The 15,469-nt window shown below is 29.7% G+C and overlaps 1 protein-coding gene across 3 annotated transcripts in view; it reads left to right on the top strand.

The window, feature by feature from the left end:
- The window catches only part of LOC142328590 (RCC1 domain-containing protein 1-like), a 69,633-nt gene that overhangs the window by 24,371 nt on the left and 29,793 nt on the right, over positions 1-15,469 (top strand). For 2 of the 3 annotated variants that reach the window (XM_075372389.1, XM_075372368.1), the window contains exons 3-4: positions 209-437; positions 10,119-10,242. In XM_075372389.1, coding sequence (XP_075228504.1) covers positions 209-437; positions 10,119-10,242 — 353 coding nt within the window. The remainder of the gene's footprint in view (positions 1-208; positions 438-10,118; positions 10,243-15,469) is intronic. The other variant, XM_075372379.1, reaches the window with a different exon arrangement.

The raw sequence follows: 15,469 nt of genomic DNA, 5'->3' as shown, positions 1-15,469 counted from the left end.
TTCTCATATAATTTACTTTCTGGTCTATTGTACCCACAGGGTTGTAAGATAATATAGTTCAGTGTTAAGCCAAAGCTAACTACTATTAAACAATTTTAAAAAAAAATAGTAAATATATTTTCCCATTTATCTTCATTTAATTATAATTAGGGAGAAATTTTCACTAAGATGTATAAAATAATCATGAGCCTCATTGACTTTTTTTCAGGGCTGTTGTACCGATAATCTCTGTCATTTGGTTGCAGAAAATGGAGAATATTGGTTATATTTTATAAACACTGGAGAGTGGAAAGATGTTGGTCTGTTACTTGGTACTGAGCAGGATAGTGTTGGTGGTGAGTCTGGTAATCAGTTGTCACTCGTCTCTGGTGATTCTCGTTGTTTTGTTTATAAAGTATCTTGTGGTGATTACATGACTATTGCAGTTACAAACAAAGGTTTGTAGTTGAGTTTTGTTTTCTAAAATGCTCAAAAAATTTTGAAAAATATATTTAGTATCTTTTCTTAACAGGATTAAAGAAGACATCCTTTTTCCCCAGAAATGTTTTCTAGGATACATTCTGGTTATATCCATGAAGTGACTCAATCAATTTTAAAAACTGGTTTGTGGCAGAATTATACAGACAAATTTATGACACAGTAAAATAAATAAAAAATGAATAAATTTAAGATTGTGTGTGTGGGTGTTTGTATGTGAGTAAATGCCCACATACACACACTGATATAATTTTAAATCTGGTAGATATATAAAATCAGTGCAGAAATCTTACTGATAGGATAATATTATAGATGAATATAAATTATAAACTACTTTATACTTTAAGCCTCTATGTAAGTATATTATGTATTGCACATTATAGGCTTATGGACACAGATAAACATTTGAATGAGTTAATTTTCACTAAAACCAGTTGATATTCAGCCTATTAATGTAATGTAATATTATCATAATGTAATATATTATCAGAACATTGTAGAAGTGGAGGAAAAAACATGATCAAAGAAAGCATAACAGAAACATAATTAGAATGTAATCATGAATTAGAAATATAGGTGATGTTTATTCACATTCATCATCACACAGATGCTCTGGTGCAGTAAATTAGAAGTTCTTCTAATCCATTATACTGGAATCAGTACCACCATGTTGTGTTCTTGTGGCAATGGGTTATTGTCACTGAAATATTTGTATCATTTGATATTATTCCGTTGCCCAGGATTCCCATCAAGGAAATGTTAAAGATTTCAGAGGTAGATCAACCAATTATATTAAATTATATTGGTTCTTGTTAAATAGAGAAGTACATAAGGTTAACAGATTTATGCATAAACAAAATTATTCTCATTTTAATAATGATTTTTAGTAATAAAAATGGAACAGAATGAGTGAGCCCTTGTGTGAATTGCTACTAATTTTTTCATAGTTAACCTAGAAATGAAAGCTAAAATAGAATTTCCCATACTTCTTGCAAGTTTGAGTTATGTGGATGAAACTTTGCTGTTTTTTAATGCAAATTTCTCATCACATGCTTTACTAAATGATGATAAATATTACCACTACTATATATAGAAAACTGGCTTCTGTCCTTATAAATGCTAAGGATAGAACTAAACCTGTTGAAAGAGGAGGCATGTGTTGATAATTATAGTTTAGAATGCTTAGGGAAAACTAAAAAAAAGGTCTTGAAACTGGAAAATAAGCATTTACCTAATTATAAATATAGAAATCTGCTGTAGCCTGACATTGCCTGGAAATGGTAAAAAAATTAGTTAGTAATAATAGTTTTAAATAAATGTACATAAGCAGAAATTAATAGTATAGAAATATACTTTATTAATAGCGATGCAGAAACTTCATTGTTGAACAATAATTTGAGACCAGATAAAAAAGCCTTTTTGAATTTTAGGTGTATTAAAAATCTTTCTTGAAAGTTTTCATTTATAAGAACATTAAGTGGTTATCCCTTCCATTTAATTTTATTCATGGGGAGGGACACTACTTTGATTATGGTTGATGCTATCTTTACTTTGAGACAAATGTTTTCTATCCAACCGATGTAAGTGTAAGATGCATGTATTAAGACATGCATCTTACACTTGATATTTTGTATCAAGACAAAGATATCAAGTCTTTGTCTTGATATCTTACAATATCAAGACAAAGATATTTTGTCTTGATATTGGGGGGATATTTTGTATTGGGAAAGTTTTAAGACTTTCTGGGATTGTCTAAAACAATAGTAGTTATATTTGTGTTTTACTTTTATTCTAAAACCATTATGAAAAATATTTTATAGGCTTTTATTAGTACTGTTTAATTGTCAATTAATATTTTTATTTATGAATTTAATTTTACTTTATCCTCGGTATCCACTCATGGTAATTGTTTTAACAATTACCATGAGTTTTAACAATTAAAATAACTTGTTAATTTTGAATAAAATTTTTTTATAACAGTTTTTGACCATAGTCTTGTTTTCCAATTTACAAAACAAGTATTTAAATACTGAATATTGAATTTGGCCACCAAATAAACTATCTTTTACAGAAGAATAATAATATTTTTGTACTGTTATAACTAAGGCCCTGGTAAGATTGTAGTAAGATGGTCTTGCCACCCTGTTCAATGCAATGCAGTAAATTAATCATCTGTTTCCTTATTCTTCATTACTTCTTTCATTTCTTTGTAGGTACCATAGAATTAATGTCAGTTGCTTCATCTGCCCTGATTTAAAAAAATTGTTTGACAGGTTTGAGAGTTTGCCAAAAAGCTGCATTCACTTACTGTAAAAGTATAAGTGAACTAGGTTTTTTGACATTTTAATTTTGGACTAGAGGTCACCACTAAAGACATAATATATGTTGGCTATCGTATCGCATTTAAATATATAAATAATTAGTCTGTATGCATAAACTTCATGAATAAAAGAAATTTAATTTTTATTTCTTATATTTTCTTTGTTTTGTGTTTTGCTGAAATGGATTACTTTATACTGCTGCAAGGTCAGGGTATGAGTGAGGTCATACACAAAGCTCATTGGAGAGTTTTTTGGAAGTTATTAAACTTAATTTGGGGTGTGGGACGGGTTTTTGGAAGTTATGGAGCATATGTTGAAAAAATTGTTTAATGAAAAAATATTCTGGCAAAAAATAATGACATAATAGATATGTCATTTGATATTCATAGTTTGGTAGGATAAAATAAGGCATTAAAATATATGGTGCAAAGCCTGAAGGAGGAAAACAAAAATAATAAGATGGTTGATTGACCTTGATGATTGTTCTTGGTGAAACATTCTGATTTTTAAGGGGTTGAAATACAAATATGATAGTGACTGTATTGAAGTAGTAAAAAACTTATGTACTGATGTATTGCAATGTATTTTGGTATAAACTGACTATATCTTGTGGGTAAAAAATTGGAGTACATAAAAAAAGAGAAAAAATTGTGGATTTTTTTTGTTAACAATGATGTGGGTTGCATATTGAAATTTACAGATAAGCTGAAGGGGGTTGCGTTTACTTATTGAAATTTTGTGCTAAAAGTAGAATAAAGAGAGAAAAGTTGCTTGCCCTACAAAGAGAAATGAAAAATATTATTGGGAATATAAAGATGATTCTTATTGTTTGAGTAAATCAACTTCTTGTTGAAGGACAGAAGTTCTTATGGTTGGGGGTATGAAGCGTATGCAACAATTAAGGTATAGTTATTAAATTGAAGAATATGTTTAACTATGACTTTGAAGAAATTTTGACAGTGGTAAATAAGGCAAAAAGTGTGGTAGTATAAATAAGGTAGTCTGCAACAACATAACATTTTTTGTATATATATTTTTTTTTTTGTTTGGGGGTGAAAAACGCCTGCGCGTTATCATCGCCCGGAATTTTCTTTAATAGAAAGGTAAAATAACTCTCATACTTATAAGGTTTAAAATTTATATAAATCATATAATAAAAATTTATTAAAACAAAAGTCAAAAAAGTGAAGTAAAACTCAAAACTAATATCTTAGACGGAGTATTTAAAATATGAAAGCTTAAAATAATAGAGACAAAAGAAACTATATAAAACTTACCTAATTCCGATAGGTTGTGCAAAATTTTATTGTCCCTTCTTGGACAATAAAATTAAAGACATAGAATCAAAAAAATCAAAATTGAAAGTAAAGGAAAAAATTATCAAAAACTCTTAGCATAACAATATATATGATATTAAATTTTTTGCAGTAACCTAGTAATACGCAAAAACAAACATCCAGTTCAAAATTCTATTGTACAAGATACCACGGATGTTTCTGGGTAGATTAAATTTACAACGCAATGCCGCATAACATATGCAGTCCATGAGAATGTGGTGCACAGTCATGCGGCAGTTGCATCATGTACATAGGTGTGCATGTCCTCCTGACATTAGGTACTCGTGTGTGTGATCCTTGTGTGTCCTATCCATAATTGGCAGAGGACTACTTCCTCACGACGTTTTTCTGCAAGAGGAGTCCCATGGCAACACTGAATCTTTAATTTTCTTTAGGTGTGGGTGTGGGTGTGCTGTGTGTGCATCACAGGTATGTTGTTTATGTTCATTGTAAATTAGCTGAGAGTTATTCAAAGTTGAGAGTTCTAAGTTTGAAGTCCTAGTAGTTAACTTTTATACAGATTTGAATACAATATTGTTGATACCGGTGTTCTTTGGTGGTTGAGTTTCAATTAACCACACATCTCGGGAATGGTCAACATGAGACTGTACAAGACTACACTTTATTGATACTTTATTCATACTACACTTTATTCATACATATCTTCCTCATTCATCCTCTGAAGTAATACTTTATGGTAGTTCCAGTGACTAAACAGAAAAAAGAGAGATAGATATGAAAATTATTTTAATTGATTTATTTTACTTATTTTGAAATATATTTGCAGAATAGTTTTCTGTTTTCTTATTTATAAATTATAAAAGAACACAAATTACATTATAGTAGTTGTTAATGTTTACATTGCACAATTTTTATAATCCTGTTTTGGTTACGGGTGGACAATTCTATGTTCATTCCTTATCTATGAGTGTGTTTGTTAATAAAATGGAATTATAATTGTACGATAACTTAAGTTGTTAACTAATTTATTTTCTTTACTGGTATTTTTGTATTTTAAAAATTTTATTTATTTCTGGTTTGTTTTACTTATTGCTACTTTGACTGCAGCTATTTCTGATATTTGATTACTCAACAGGTAAACTATCATCTTCCATGAAGTTTGTACAGTAATACAGCATTCACACTAAATATTTTTAATTTTTTACTTTTAAAACACACTTTCTTGATAGCAATTAAAGAAAGCCAACTTTTATTTCAGCTTTGGTGACAACCAATTTGATTATGTCATTATTATTTTGTTTTTTCAGTAATCAGTAATATTACATTTGAATTAATAATAAAGCAAATATACTAGCTCTCTGTTGCAGCTTTTCCTGCACTGTATGGTTACGTTAGTACAAGATCTGGCAGCTGATTTCTGCAGTGCATGTTTTTTTTTTTAATGAATCTCAATTTAAATTAATGATTAATGATAATCTAATACATTATGCCGGGTTGTCTAGCAAAAATTAGCCGCAATTACCTTTAATTAAATATATTGTAATTTATTTATTTTTGTAACTATATTTTTTTAAGTGAATTAAATGTTATTTGAAAGAAAATGATGTGAAGAATATAAAAAAAAAAATGTTTGCCAGCTCTCAGTCAGCTGCAATCTCCAAGTTGCCAGGAGTAAACAGATATGTTATTGTTAATTATTTATGCTCATTGTGTTTGTCAAAAAAATTATATACTAAATTGAAGTTTAATTTTTTCTGTACATGATGACACATGGTTGCCTGTAAAAAATGGTCGCAAGTATTGGTTGCCATTATTTGAACTAATTACTTTCGGTCTGGATGAGTGTGAATGAGAGAAAAGGAATGTGTGTGCTGCTTCATATTGTAAACAAGATTGCAGCGTGGACTACAGTGTACAGAAAAAACTAAAACTTCAAATTTTTTTGAAAAACATGATGAGCGTAAGTAATTAATAATAACATACCCATTTACACCTGGAAACTTTGAGGTTGCAGCTGACTGAGTGCTGGCAACCATTTTTTGCATTCTTCACATCATTTTCTTTCAAATGACATTTAATTCACTTAAAAAAATATAGTTGCAATTTGTTAAAATATATTAATTACAGTATATTTAATTAAAGGTAATTGCAGCTAATTTTTGCTGGCAACCCGGTGGCAGTAATGTATTAAAATTATCATTAATCATTCATTTAAATCAAGTTTCATTAAAAAAACAAATAGCTGCAGAAATCAACTACCAGATCTTAGACTGCAAGCATTTCCTGCAGCGGTCAATCTTTTTATTTTATGTTTATTACAATTAATCATAAGCAGGTGCAGCCAGTTACACATATGTAATGGTGGCAGTGGCTGTGTTGGTTGAGCCACAGTGCTCTATCACTTCACACCCCTTAAAAAAATCAGAATTTAAAAAAAAACCTGAAAATGGTTTTTAAATATTTATCTGAAGAGTATTTGCAAGCCCAAATCTACTAAATATCTTTTTTACTATAATCAGGATTGGGAAAATTTACAATTATTGTTCAAAAATGTTTTTACCTTCATCTCCCTTTAAGTTCGAATATCAAAAATCTAGAAATTGGTTTATTGACATGAAGATTAACTGAAAATGAGGTTGATATTTTTCATCTGTTACTGAGAAATTAAAAAAAGTAACAGGGTTTCAAAAAAAAAATCAAAAATCAACTTAACACTTGAAACTCAAAAAATCTAGAAATTGGTTTTTACATGCTCATAAACAGTTAATTCAAACCCAGCTCGCACAGTGATAGACACTCACAGTGAAAGTTTTTGCTTCAACCAGCAAACTTTCTAAAAAGTACAGTAAAACCTCATTAATCCAGGGGCTCGAGGTTGTCCAAATTACTTAGTCTGTATTAATATGAATATTTGAGAATTATGGGTTAAAACACAAAAAGTCTAAAGTTTATTGTAAAATACAGTTGTTTATTATGTTTTAGAATATAATGCAGTAGTTATATTATTTAGTTATAGTATTGGACATTTTTATTTGTTTGGCTTAAAAGTTGTGTACCACAATATAGTAAGTATGTTCAAAAAATAATTGATTAATAAAGTGTCGAGAATGCAAACAAAAATAAAATTATGACTTACAGTACTCTATCTATAAAAATTTAGTTAAAACAAATGTTTAAATAAATGAATTACTCTACGTAAAAAAAAGAACAAAGAATTTTTTATCACTCGCATACTTTCTGCTGAAATTAGGTTTTACGTAAATCATATGAAGAACACAGCTCAGGTTCGGGAGCATGATAGCAATCAGCAGATTAATTCCAGAAAAAACTGCTTATTTTTTTTTCTATTCGTACCTTGTAGTATTCAGTTCACTCGAAACCAAAAGTCAAAGATGTCACATGTGGTTGTAATACGCAGAATTTTTTTTTAGTTTTACTTTTTTCCACAAAGTCAGTCATACAATACTATTGTGTTTTTCTGAGTCATTTTCAGTGTATTGTCATTATCAACTTCACCACCATCATCATATTCATCTTCACCTCACAATTTGAATCTCCCCTTACATGTTCCGCAATTTCTTCCTCAGTTAAATTTTTGTAACCATCGGCTTTCTACCACATTCAGATATCTTAATGGATAGCATCACATTCTCCTGCTTTTAATTATTTATTTCTGTAATCTTCTAGTTCTAATCCCACATTGTAGTCCTCATTGTTCTCTTCGCTTGTTGTTCAAATCATAAAGTATTTTATTTCATATAACGTAGAACTTTTTACTTCCTTCACTGCAGCTGCAAAATTGATGTTCACTGACTTTAAATTGTATGATTTTGAAGTGTATGTTTACTCCTGCTTTCTTTGTTGTCATCACTCGTTTCAATCGCTTCCAAAACTTCATTTAAAAATAGCTTTTTGTAACACTGTTTCACAGTAGAAATTACAGCCTGATCCATAGGTTGATTCACGTTATCATGTTGGCCGGCAGACACATTTTTTTTTCCAACTTCACCATGAAGAAAAGAAGTATGGCATAGAGCGTTGTCAATAAGAATAACTTCTTTTATGTATTCATGAGAAAATTTGAGTGTATCTATTAGATAACTTTTCATTTCTGGAACAACATAATTGTTGAACCAGTCTGTGAAAATATCTGCCATAAACTAAGTACTTTTGTTAGTGAAATAAAGTATCAGTAACCATATTAATTGCACAAGGGTTTTTACTCATTCAGACTATTACTGGCTTTAATACATGATTACCTTTGGCATTACCACAGATCAAGGCAGATACTTGCGTCTTATCAATTTTACGGCTAGGAATATTTTTTGCAGACCTTGATGCTTTGGTATTTTCAGTATTGCTCGCTAATATAATTTGGTCTCATTTGCGTTGTATACCTGATTGAATAATTGACCTTCTTTTTTGATCAGATCATCAAGTTCCTTTTTAAATGGTTCAATGGTCTCACTACATCCGCTTAGGCTTTCTCCATGGATTACTTTGTTGATAATACTGTGTTGTCAGTGAAATCTGTACAGCCAACCTGAGCTTGCTGAAAAGTTCTTTCACTGGCTAATCTTTCAGCAGCAGCCTGTATTTTCAGAACCTCTTAACAACTGTACCATTTGAACGATGCTGATGATACCATTTGTACACAGCCAGCTTCTTTGATTTTGTCAACTGTGGCAAAATGCATATGCTTGATGTCAGGTATTTTATTAACAGTACAGTCAAATTTTAGAGCATAACTCAAATTTGTTTTTTCTTTTTTATGTCAGATACAGTTTGTTTAGTGATTCTATATTCCCTATAAACACTAGCTACCGACACACCTTGTTCAAGTATTTTAATCAACTGTAACTTTTGTTGCAATGAAAGAGACATGTGTTTTTGTTTTTGACTAACTGCTGGTCTACTAAACAACATATTAAAATTTAATTTTATGAAAACAAAGAAAACCAATGGTTAAAAAACATAGGAAATTATGAAAATGAACAATACAGATTAAAAAATTGTGAGCTGTTCTGTTAATATGTAAAATAGCTTTTACATTGACATAAACTAAAAAACCACACTACTAATGACTCACAACTATAACAGTACTGTACTGTATAATAACAAGCCAGACAATGCTAACATTCCTAACGTGTGACAGCCAACTAGAACTCTGATCAAACCAGTTTTTAACATTTTTTAGCTGGTAATCTAGAAAATCCTTGGCACTCTTTTTTTATGTACTGTACGTAATACTAAACTGTATTTCATTTCACCCAGCAAATGTAGAGTCATTTTCACAATAAGGTACAAACTATGATTTTATTATTAGGATTACTGTATTTATAATTATTTTCCTACTGCACTTGAGTTTATATATTTTTCTTAAACTACGGTCTTCATTGCAATAATTAAATTCGTAGATGTTTAAAACCTTGACATATATATTTTCTATATAGAAAAAATGTTACAGCATGTTTATGGTCTATACTAAGCGAAATCCTAATTAAAGAAGTCTAAGGATTAAAGAGGTCTAGATTAACGAGGTTTTACTGTATATGTAAAAAATTATATATATATATATTATTTTTTTTTTTTTGAGTGAAATATATCCAAAAACCTTCTCAGTTATGCCAAGAAACGTGGGTAAAATTTTAGTAGCAATAGATCAGGTAGTTTTTTGTTTATCCTGAACAAACAATAACCATCCTGTTCCTCTTTATATAATAGTATAGATTATTATTTTTTAACATTTACTGCCTTTCTGTTATGTTTTTTTTTTTAAGATGAACTATTAGATTTATATCAGCTCTTGTTTTGAGACTCCTTTCAGTACATTTTGCGCACGGGAATGTGATATGAAAATTTTATAATGTTTTAAGAATGTTATGCCTAATTGGGGTTTGAACCTGGAACCTTCCTAAAGCCAAAGATACCCTTATTCCAGGAAATCAGCTGGTTGGTAATTTTTTAATTACTATTTTATAGTAGTGAAATGTGGATTAAGATGTGTTTGTATCTTTTACAGGGGTATATTCTGTGCCATCATTGTTAGTCTTTCCAAAAGTTAAAGTATTGGATATTTGTTGTGGTAAAGAACACGCAATGATTCTCACTGTCTGTGGAGATATCTTTACTTGGGGAAATGGCAGGTATACCTACAATGTTTTGTTTTTTTTTTTCTGTAGAGTTACAAACTACCAGGATTCTGAAAAAGAACTCCACAGGTTTAAATTACATTTATTTATTAATTTAGAATTATCAGTATTTTTGTTTTATTACATGAAAATACAAAATCTACAGTTTTTTAACCTCTTAATGTAACTCAGTATGAGGACTGTTGTTTACAGCCCTGTAAACATCAAACTGATCTACCTTATTCCACACTCTGGTGAGCACAGTTTGCAGCAGTTGCTTCCATGGTTGCTATTATTCTCTGGTACAGGTGATCAACTGACTGGATTATTTTCTTGGTATTGGTCTTCACAAATTCTGCATTAGGTATGGAGGCACACTCCATTTTGTTCGAAAATTGGGGTCTCCATATTTTCAGTCTGCAAAAATACAAAGTTCTCTAATACGTCCAAAAAAGTACATAGTATACTAGTAAAGGATATAAAAGTACTACTATGTCCTAAAGTACACCATGCTTGTAATAGTAATCTGCTCATGGAAAAAAAAGACGTGTTATATAATGTAAAAAATCATCTCTTCCACACATTCACTTTCAAACAGTTGGATGAATTCCACTAATTTGTGTAAACTTTCTGACCCCTGTAATTGACAGTTATGGCTATTCATGACTCCATCAACATGAAATGTTGCTTCATCAGAAAATAAAATCAGAAATGTCAGTCTAACATGGTTGTTGTAATATAATTAAACTCTTTGTGGCTTATCATTAAGTTTAATTTCATGGAATTGTGGCAGTTTATAAGCACAAAGTTTCAATCACTTGAAAACAACAACATGGACAGTGCTTCTATGAATGTTTAGTTGATGACTGAACTACGAATTGAACATTTTGGATTTTGTTGGAAAGATAGTCAATTCTTTCTGTTTTTTCAGCAGTTGTTTTGACTGTCTTTTCAAAACACTCTTATGGTTTCCAAAAACTGTTAGGTTCACACTTAACTTGGCAACCCTCACTCTGTTAGGTCCAAATTGTTTTTGTCTCTTGGAGAATGTCTACAATAAATTCGCATATAATTTCTTTGTATTACAATCACTGATTTTATTTCTGTGAATAGCACATGCACTGTGCTTTCTCTTGAGCTGATGCCATGGCACTGAAATCTGGGTTCACAACAGTGCTACAATCCAGCTTCTTCTAATGGAGAATGTATAAACTAAAACCTAGTTGTCACTTCATGATTACACTTAAAACATTGAGTGCTGTAAAATAAAAATTAAATTCATTCTTGAAACTCCAGAGTTCTTTTTTGGATACCTGGTATTAATTCATTAGGTATGAATACCTGGTATGAATTCAAATTCATGCCTTATTTTATCTTGAGCCTGTTTGAATATTTAAGTTTCTATTATAAGCTTTTCTCCATTTGTTTTATTTCAGTATCTAAATTTAGTCAGTTATTACATAAAAGAACAACAGAACTTATATAATGAGTTCAATTTCTTTGACTCTGAAAGATTACTTGGATTTATTTATTAATTTATTTGGTTTTAATGATGGGAATTTGCCATACATCCCTTTTTTTGTTATTGTATGATATGATGTACTATGAATAATAATAATAATAATAATTAAAAAAATAAACACTGTCTTCATGTTTTTTTCATCAACTGAGTTTATTTTTGCTAACCCAATATATAGCTACTTGGATGAAAATAGGTTTTTTTGCTTTATACCTATGGGTCTTTTCATAGTATGTGTTATTGTTTTCATTTATTTTCAATTGTCCTAATTTGTGTCTGAAATAAATTATGTCAGTTTAATTAATTATGTGGTACCTTTTGATTACAAATTATTTTCTTATTATTTTATTCTGTTTGTTTGTTATATGATTTTTTACTCTAATACATGATTTGTAAAAATACTGAGGAAAATTATGTTGAATTTTTTGATGACAGTGAACAAAAATTTGATGACATTAAATTATAAAAAATGATTGAAATACTAAAAAATCTGAGTTGGGTGATGAAGCCTTTTTCTGATGAAATTGTTAGTCATAATGAAAGTGACACTATCTTATTTGAAAAATTATCATCTAGGGGGAGTAAAACTATTTTGCAAGTAATACTATAATGGTATGAGCCACATGGAGTATGATTGTTATGTATTAGCTGTCTCTTTGCCAGAACTTTGTGTGGAACTATAAAGTATGGGAAAACTTTATATAGAATTAAAGGCAACATTTATGTTTGTATTTAAAATTTGTTTTAATATAGATAATATAAATACAGTGGACATAATACTTTTGTTTTGGAGCAAGAGAATTTTATATACATGAAAAATAATACTGTAGCCTTACAACTGGGTAGTAATTTCAAAGATTTTTATGAGCATATTAGAAAAGATAATATATAAAAAGCGTACAGTTTCTCTTCATGTTCAAGTAGAACTGGTGTTGTGAGGAATTTGTTTAGTCTGAACTTTTTGTTTAGTTGTTTTTGAGCTTTTTTATTATAAGCAAAATGTTACAATATTATTCAGATTGGATTAGAGAGTAATGGAAAATAATATGAGTATGCAAAATTACAAGATTTTTTTGTGAGATTTTTCTTATGTGGTAATATTAGGCATTTGGATAAAAATAGTTGATGTGTTTCAAAACTGTTGAACTAGTGGTGTTATCTCCTCTCTGTAGTCAGATTCTGACTAATGTCAAAAATATTTGTCAGTGTTTCATAAACTTGCTTGTAAATTTGTAAAATGAATTAACTGCAGTTAATCTTAATGTTTTGAATAATTATAGTAACAACACATAATTTGTATGTAATTTATTTTGTTGTGTTTTCTTTTAACAGTCTAATGTTGCTATTTTTCTATGAATTTATTTTACTCTTTTTTCTTTGAGTACATCTTTTTACAAACCTTAATTAGCTGATGTGAATTTGATATATCAAAAAGCAAATGGCTGTGCTGCAGATGCAGCAGCTGCATGCACGTGAAGCTTATTTATTCTCTGATAGCCTTATAATAAATTGTTCACTGAAATCCACCAGTGGTTTTGCTTGTAAATTTGCTTGAGTTGACAATTGATTTTGGTAGACTAAGATTTCTCTCTACATCTGAGCTAGTGGAAGGTTGAACAAAATTGAAGAAGATCCAGGATTGTCATATAGAAGAATGGCTTGTCAAGAAATTGTTCATGGTCACCAGTCCACATGAAATATTCTTCTTAATCAGTTGCTTTATCTTTATCACTGAAGGTGATAAAGATATTAATTTCAGGCTGGACTGAATTCTCTGATTGGCTAATAAACCATAATACTTACCTAATGTTTTATTTAGAGATTAAGGCATCATTTATTTGGGATGGAATATAACTGTTTCCATTTAAACCATTTCTAAGCAGAAGAAAATCCCATGCTAATTTTGCTATCAGATCACCAGTATCAATTGTACGTAAATGTATGGACATGTATTTTTGGAGACCTGTTAATAGACCCATACTTTCGTCATGACAGATTGACTAGACAGGCATATCACAAAATTTTCCCCACCATATTTCATGATATATTGAAAGATATTCCTCTAGAATAAAACAACAAATATGGTTTGTGCAGAATGTAAGTAATGTAATAGGAGCATGTTTGCTTCGCTCTTGCAGAAACCAAGTATAGAAGTTTTCTTCGACTTGGGGAAACTCATTTTTAAAGTATTTCTGTCAGTGGACAAACATCATTGTTTTTTTAAATGATTTAATTTTGTCAGAATTCTTTCTAATGTCATGAATTGTTGCATGGACAATGCTATATTTATTTGAAAGAACTATTTTCGTGCCAGCCTCCAATTTTTTGAGAATTTCATGTTTTTTAACTAACGTTATTGTTTTATGTTTACGTTTTTGTGGTAATTAAGCAGAATCAATTATTTGATGGATATAAACGAATATTGTAATGTAGTGGAGGGATGCAAACTGAATGAAATTACTTTTTAATTCTGATTATAAACTAACAGTTTCCATTTTAATTTGATTCTTTGAAGCGCAATTTGAAAAAAAAATTGGTTTTATTTTGTTTAACGCTTAAAATTTTAGCTGGTAAACAATTTTAGCTAATTTTAACAATTACTTCTTAACACTAGTAATTCTTTTTAGATGTAAATTAAAGATGGCTACCACATTAAAATTCATCAACATAGAATTAACATATTTATTTACTGTGTAGAGAATATTAGTTAAAAAAAAGCTGTTTAAAGTAACATATTTTATTAAAATAACTTCATTCTGGAGATATAAATTAAAACAAAATAGGTACAGATGAGTAAAAAGGTGTTTCTGTGTCTGTGATAAGAGGACTTTCTGATTAAAGTATGGGATGAACTCTCCTATAAACTGGATTTGTGCTATGTGACTACAGATGGTGCTCACATTGAATACTTATAGGAAAGAGTTGCTTTTTGTATGTCATTTATAATTTATCTATGTAAGTAAAACTTAATAAATATTACATAACTTTAAAACCCTGGTATTTATTTTGAAACACACATATTTTAAGTAGATACTATCAAAATATTTGATCACCTCTCTTTTATATATTCCTGTATGTAATGTGAGATTAAGTATTGATGAGAGTAAAATATTTATTAATTACAACAAACTAGCCTTTGTAGGAAAATGGTAGCATCTGTGTTTTTCATCCAGAAGAGTTTGGATCAAATGCTGCTGCTCAGGCATAGGCCTTTTTCATGTAGTACAAATATTCACAATTGTATTGTTACATCATATTGAATTATGATGAAACCTTGAGCTTACATTGTGAAATCAACCAATAAGAAAAGTCTGCAATGACATAATTCTTCAAATGGAATATTCCTTTTTAATTCATTAAAAAATCTAGCTAATAATGAATATCAGTACTTAAAACTATTCCTTCAGTTTCTTATTTTTGCTTTTTTTTGAAGTTGTAGTATTACTGCTAACTACTACTGTTGGATTAAAAAAAAACACACAACCTCATTTATACAGGTATTGATGCTGTCCTGAATAAACTGAGCCTCATTAGTAAATAAAGTGAACCTGTGCAATCAGCATTCATATTCAACCGCTGGGAATTGTCATGTACTAACACCTGGACTGCATTGCTAGCCTTGATAATGGATTTATCAATATCAGCATCATAATGGGCAGAATGGTCACCGTGAGTATTAATACTCAGAAGTGTACTCATTTCTTGGAGCGTGTGGAATGCTCC

This window comes from Lycorma delicatula, chromosome 1 (assembly GCF_047948215.1).
Source record: "Lycorma delicatula isolate Av1 chromosome 1, ASM4794821v1, whole genome shotgun sequence".
NCBI classification, from domain to species: Eukaryota; Metazoa; Arthropoda; class Insecta; order Hemiptera; family Fulgoridae; genus Lycorma; species Lycorma delicatula.
This window is presented reverse-complemented; position numbering and strand designations above follow the sequence as displayed.